Raw genomic sequence first — 6,289 nt, 5'->3', positions numbered from 1 at the left:
TGTGTGTGCGAGTGTGCTGCATGTTTGTGAGTGCAGGCATGCATATGAGTACATGTGCATTGTGTGTGCGAGTGTGCTGCATGTTTGTGAGTACAGGCATGCATGTGAGTACATGTGCATTGTGTGTGCGAGTGTGCTGCATGTAGGCATACATTTGAGTACATGTTCATGTGTGTGCGAGTGTGCTGCATTTTTGTGAGTGCAGGCATGCATATGAGTACATGTGCTAGTGCAAATCAAGAGGAAAACTTGGAAGAGTCAATTCTCTCCACTACGTGGATTCCAGGGATTAAAATTCAGGTTGTCAGGCTTGGTGGCAGGTGCCTCTATACCCTGAGACATTATCCCTGCTTCAGTTTTAAAGGCTGTGTTATTGCCTATTTTATAATAAAGTGTTATAAAGTTTAAAGTTACTGATATTTCTGATCTAAGTTCATGGTCTTTAGATTTTTATGTTTGTGCTGCTGGGGCTTGCAGCCAGGCCATATGCATATTAGGCGAGTGTTCTTTATGGAGCTGTAGTCCTAGCCCCTCATGATGCTCTTGGTTTTTGTAGTTCGTTAAACTAGAATTGCTGTATTTAGACAGTAAGTGTTTAAAGTGTGAGCACAGCAGCCTGCTGTAAAGCTTCTGTCTGTCCTTATCTTCCACGTTCTGATAGTCTCCAGGAGTTACAAAGCAGTAGTAATAACCTTTGGTCTAGCTTATCAGGCAGAGCATAACTTTAAATAGGCTAAGCCCACACACTTCAGTCCCAAGTACCACACCGTCTATGCATGTCCCTGACACAAAACTCAGCTATAAGGGCTTCCCTGTCTAGTAACTAGCCTGTCTAAAATCAAGCAATTGGATTCTTTGTTGACTCAGGACTATGTCGCGAGTGACGGTGAAGAAGACCCTGAGGTTGAATTCTTGAAGTCACTGACGACCAAGCAGAAACAGAAGCTCCTCAGGTAACTAAGGGGTGCATATGCGATGGACTCCCCCACTGCTTTGCCTGGGCTCTGCAAACTCCTACGCAAACTGTGGGTGGGTTGCTTGATTGATTGATTTTTCAGTAATAAGAATTAGTGTTTGTTTCCTCTGATTATACTACCAATCTCTTGTACCTTCTGAATATTTAATTTGGAAGTTTACTTTTCTTAATAAAACTGGATATATCTTTGCACACCACTTGTTCTTAGAAAGTATTTTATGTTTTTTTTTCTTTTTTTACATTTTGTGAAGTTTCTTGAATATTCAAAGAATGTTTAAATTTATAGTAATGCTTAAATTTGTTAAACACACTCCCTGTGAGCTAGCTAAAGAATTCAAGATCTACCAAGTCCAATAGAGGGCGCTCACCATGTTTCAGTACATGGAGGATGACTGCAGAACCAAGAGGCTGCAGTCTTGGGTACCTCAGTAACTCAGAACTCCCATCTAGACAATTTATGCTTCCCAGACTAAAATTCAGAAAGCAATGGAATTGTTTTATTTCTAAAATCAAACAATTGCTGAGAACTAGTAGATAATTGTTTTATATAATATCAAACTATATTCTAATCCTCAATTTTCATATTTGGTTTGGTTTTGGTGGGTTGTTTTTTTTGTTTGTTTGTTTGTCGGTCAGTTTTGGTTTTTGTTTTTTCAAGATAGGGTTTCTCTGTGTTTCCCTGGCTGTACTGGAACTTGCTCTGTAGACCAGGCTGGTCTCAAACTCAGAGATCCACCTGCCTTTGTCTTTTGAGTCCTGGGATTGAAGGGGTGCACCACCACTGCCCAGTGATGATTGATATTAATGTTTCCACACTTAAAACATAGACATAAGACGAACCTTTCTTTTTCTAACTGTGCATAGGTCCAATTAATGCTACACATCTTTCCCAGGTTTTCTTTAAATCAAGAAAACCATTTTATTTAGAATGCTAAATAATTTTATATTCTGACTCATAGGACTGTTTTATCAAAAGAACAGTGATTCCCATTGAAGTATAGTTAGAAGTTGGCTTAATTTAAATTCCTATTCAGTGTCTATGTGCCTTAGTAATTTAAAGGGAAGCAAATGATTTATCATTAAATAAAGTAAATAATGTATTTCGATGTGGACAACATTTTCACTAGTGTCTAAGGGGATATATTGTCTATTGACAGTTTCTCTTTTGTTGACGAAAGAACTATTTCTTTCCAACTATAGGAAATTGGATAGACTTGAAAAGAAAAAAAAGAAAAAGAAAAGTGATAAGAAAAAGAAAAAGCTACAGAAGAGCAGAAGTAAACATAGAAAACATAAAAACAAATCCCCTTCCTCTTCCTCCTCCTCCTCTTTCTCCTCCTCTTCTTCCTCCTCCTCCTCCTCTTCTGACACTTCAGAAAGCAGCAGTGAGAGTGACAGCAAAGAGAAGAAAAGAGAGAAGAGGAAGAAAAAGAAGAGAACCAAATGTTCAGGCAGTAAAACCTGTGACTCTAAAGAGGATAAGTCTAAGAACAAGCTTCATGAAGAACTTTCTAGCAGTCACAGTGACAGGGGAAGAACCGTGGAAAAATTGAGGCTCCTAAAACAAGAGAGTTCTGGGGAGAATAGCAAGCAGATCCATTCTGGTTCTGACCGGAAGTCCAGAAGCCATCGTCATAGTCCAGAGAAGAAAGGGTCTGACAGGAACGGGGAAATGAGAAGTCACAGCAGGGCTGAGAGCTGCAGGAGAAGCCGAAGCAGGAGCCCTCATGAAGACAGGGACGGAAGAAAGGACACCAGAAGCCATGGCCATGGTGACTGTAGGAAAAGCAGTGCACGGTGAGCTCGGAGACTAAGGAGCAGGGAAGGGACAGCTGTCTGTGCGTGAAGGACTCCATTTCTTACCGCATCTTCAGCAAGGGCTAACTTGCACATTATCTAATAAAGAAAAGTGTTCTTAATTTTCCATCTCTATAAACTATCATTTCAAATATGAAAGCACTGAGTATCACAAGGTTGAGTTCGCAGATCTTTGTAGGGATTCTGTTTAAGGGGTAGGAGTTTTGTTTCTGTTGGTAGCTGTTTCTTATGCCTTGTACCAAATTTAAAATATGTTAAGTCATTGTGATTTTGTTGTTGTTTTGAAATAGCATTAAAACAGTGACAATCGTGAATGATTATCAGTTCAAATTTGTTATTTTATGATTTGAATTTACTTGAAGCAAAATGTAAGTGATGAAATTCAGTAGGGCAAATAAAAACACTGGATATCGATCAGTATTTCCTTAAGGCTTTAAAACCCTGGATTTTTTTCTGCAGAGTATGGTATTTATTGAATGCCCTGTTATTTGTCCATGTTGACATACGAAATTTCTTTAAACTTAATAGTTGTGAAAATCAGGATTCTTACACGGGTCTCAGTAGGATAAAATGAAGGCATACGTGAAGTGGTCTTCCTTCTGAAACATCTGTGCCACCCAGTCTTGGTGTCTGGCCCCCGTTCTGCAGTTCAAGGGTAGCAACGTGGAGGCAAGTCTTTTCTACATCTGCTCACTCCAGCACTGATTCTGCACACCCCTCTTCCACTTGGTAAGGACCCCTGTAAACACAACAGGTCCATCCAGAATAATCTCCACATTTAAGTTGGCAGCTGATTGTCAACCTTAATTTATCTGCACCTGAAATCTTTCCTTTCCATATAATGTAACATATTCACAGGTGCCAAGGCTTAGAGACATGTTTATCTTTTGGGGACTGATTATTCTGCCTACCACAATCCCCTTTCTAATATTAGACATATCATTACAAGGTTTTTCTTCAAAACATAAAACATTTATATTACAAAATATAAAGAAACAATATAAACTAGAAATATTTTACTTAAACGTGGGAGGGGTTCCTCTTCTTTGAAACGGGGTCTAACTCTTATTGGGTAGCCCTTGCTAGTCTGGAGCTCACTATGTGGACCAAGCCATTTATTAAGTGGTTTTTTTCTTTTTCTTTTATTTTTTAAATTTAGCTACGGGTTTTGCCATATGTTCCAAAGGACTAGTAAAGCTATGGAAAAATTTTATACAAATTACACATGGCATGCAGTTCAAAAATTTTTTCCTGTTGTGAATGGATTAAATATTTATTTGATCAGAGTTTCACTTTTTTAGAACATCTCTTACTTAGTACAAAAATTGATTTTCATGGCAGTCACAATTTCCAAGTTCTGAAGTAAATAAATTTTCAGAGTTAAAACTGCTCCCTGTCTACTGCACGTCTGCAAGCAGGCAGATGTCCTGTGATGTCGCGGTGCTGGCGCTGTAAACAGCCTTTGATTATGCAGATGAAGGAGACCCGAGAGCAACTGAGCCCCTTCACCTCCTTTAGTGCCTCCCAGCACTCCTCAGATCCTACTCCTTCACTTTAAAAAGCTCGCATTTGAAATTGATAAAGGCTAATTTACACCCTGAGTTCATCAGTGTCGCTGTGATTATTTTTTACCGTACACCTTTTTAGACTTTATAATTTTGGTAATGTCAAAACCTATGCAATACTTACTGCCTTAAAAGAGGGTTCCACACCAATACAGTGCTCGTGAAGAAAAATGTTGAAATGCATCCTATAATTAAGAGTGAATTAAATACTGTTTCTTACACTTTGACTTTCACCAAAATGTGCTGCCACCCCTTAACTTTATAAGGTAGCCCCTACAGTTTTTTTTTTAATTTTTGATTTAATCCTTCCCGTTGAGAATATTAAACCATAAGAGACTAATTTTTGAAGCTCTAATCTTACCCGCCCGGTTCCGAGGGAGATTTCCCAGTGGTTAAAGGTCATGTACATCTTCAGTTTGGCTTTTGCCTTTGACGCTGAGGGTGCCAGACAACCACAGTGAGCTAGTATTCTAACTTTATTATTAACTTAGAGATGGAAGGGAGGCGTTTTCTCACACTAAAACACCGTAACAACAGCCTTCCCGAAGCTCACTCTGCGTGCCACGGTGATACTAGGGTATGGGACTGAAAATAATCTTATAAATAAAAATAGACTTCTAATAAGTACTGGAATAGTCCCGGTTCGATAAATGTAAAGTCGACAGTGACGTTTCCAGAAATCTAAACATGAAATATTCTTCCTACCCTAGATAGAAAAAATATTTTTAAATTAGTCTGGGCACTTCAGCATTTGTTACGTGAGTAGGTCAAACTCTGGGACCATCCCTTCTCCCTAGCCTCACTTAACACTGACGTATTCATTCCTGTAGGAGGCACTGTCGATTTACAAATGACCAGGAAAAAAATCGGGTTGTGAGGTCAGGGTTTGTTTATCTGGATGTCTACATAGGAAATTAGTCATAATTTCCTTTAATAATTGCCCAAATAGGCAGAAGTTGCTACCATAGCGGCAGCAATGCTCGCTCACCTTGCAGTGTGACATGAATCTTGCTTAAATATGAAAAAAGCTTTTTATCTGACAGGTTATGGAGAGACATTTCTTCCAGATTCCTTCATGAGGCCACTGGCAGATAGTGAATCCGATCAGTCCCGCTGTTGGAGTAGGCGTTTCTCCGTTTCAGTCACAGAATTTCGTTTCCTTTAGCCTTGAAGATCGGAGTTCAAGGACTACTTCTTGCTTTCGACCTAATGGGCAAGACGCTGCTGGAAGTCTCTCGGGATGGCCGTATCCTCCACTCTGTGCCTAAGACCAAGGAGCAGGCACATGCGCACACACACACACACACACACACACACACACACACACACACACACCACACACTTTTATTTAGACTTTCTGAAAAGATAAAGTCCACTACAGTTCTTGACAAGTGTTAACGGGCCTGCAGTGGCGGCCTTTGGAGCCCGTTCAGATCTGAAACGCTGTTTGTAAACCTGAGGAGCAAGAGCCCTGAGAACTGAACGCTTTCCCGACTTGAAGTTTCTGCTACCCGGTTCCTGCCGGTAGGAAATGAAGCAGAGAATTCTTACCACCCTCCCGGTTTTCCACACTTCACCTCCCACTTAGTACCAGAGAGCCCCACAGTGTACCCGGTACTGTAGAGCTGCCGACGGAGATGCTAAGGTCTGAATGCCATAGAAGCATCCTGCCGACTGAATTGTCCCCGGGTCGCCTACCCTCCACTGGAGACATAGAAAACCTCTGACCCTTCCCTGTCAATGACTCCCGGGGTGCCAAGCCTTCAGAATCGACCAGATCCCCACTTCAAAGTGCATCACATTGAACCCGAAGGAAAGGGCCGGGGAGGGTGATGGAGTGAGTCCTGAACAGGTGTCGTGGGTCCTTCCGCAGATGCCGCGGCACCCTGCGTTCCCTGGGGCCTTTCCGGGATTCTCACCTGGCAACCTG

The 6,289-nt window shown here is 40.9% G+C and overlaps 1 protein-coding gene across 1 annotated transcript in view; it reads left to right on the top strand.

The window, feature by feature from the left end:
- Cir1 (corepressor interacting with RBPJ, 1) overlaps positions 1 to 3,211 on the top strand; it is a 24,485-nt gene extending 21,274 nt beyond the window's left edge. The window contains exons 9-10 of the mRNA XM_005346577.2: positions 868 to 953; positions 2,177 to 3,211. Of these exons, the coding sequence (XP_005346634.1) occupies positions 868 to 953; positions 2,177 to 2,777 (687 nt within the window). The 3' untranslated portion in view covers positions 2,778 to 3,211. The remainder of the gene's footprint in view (positions 1 to 867; positions 954 to 2,176) is intronic.
- Positions 3,212 to 6,289: the final 3,078 nt, after the last annotated feature.

This window comes from Microtus ochrogaster, chromosome 4 (assembly GCF_000317375.1).
Source record: "Microtus ochrogaster isolate Prairie Vole_2 chromosome 4, MicOch1.0, whole genome shotgun sequence".
In the NCBI taxonomy this organism is placed as follows: domain Eukaryota; kingdom Metazoa; phylum Chordata; class Mammalia; order Rodentia; family Cricetidae; genus Microtus; species Microtus ochrogaster.
Note: the sequence above shows the minus strand (reverse complement) of the source record. Positions and strands in the feature narration are given on the sequence as shown.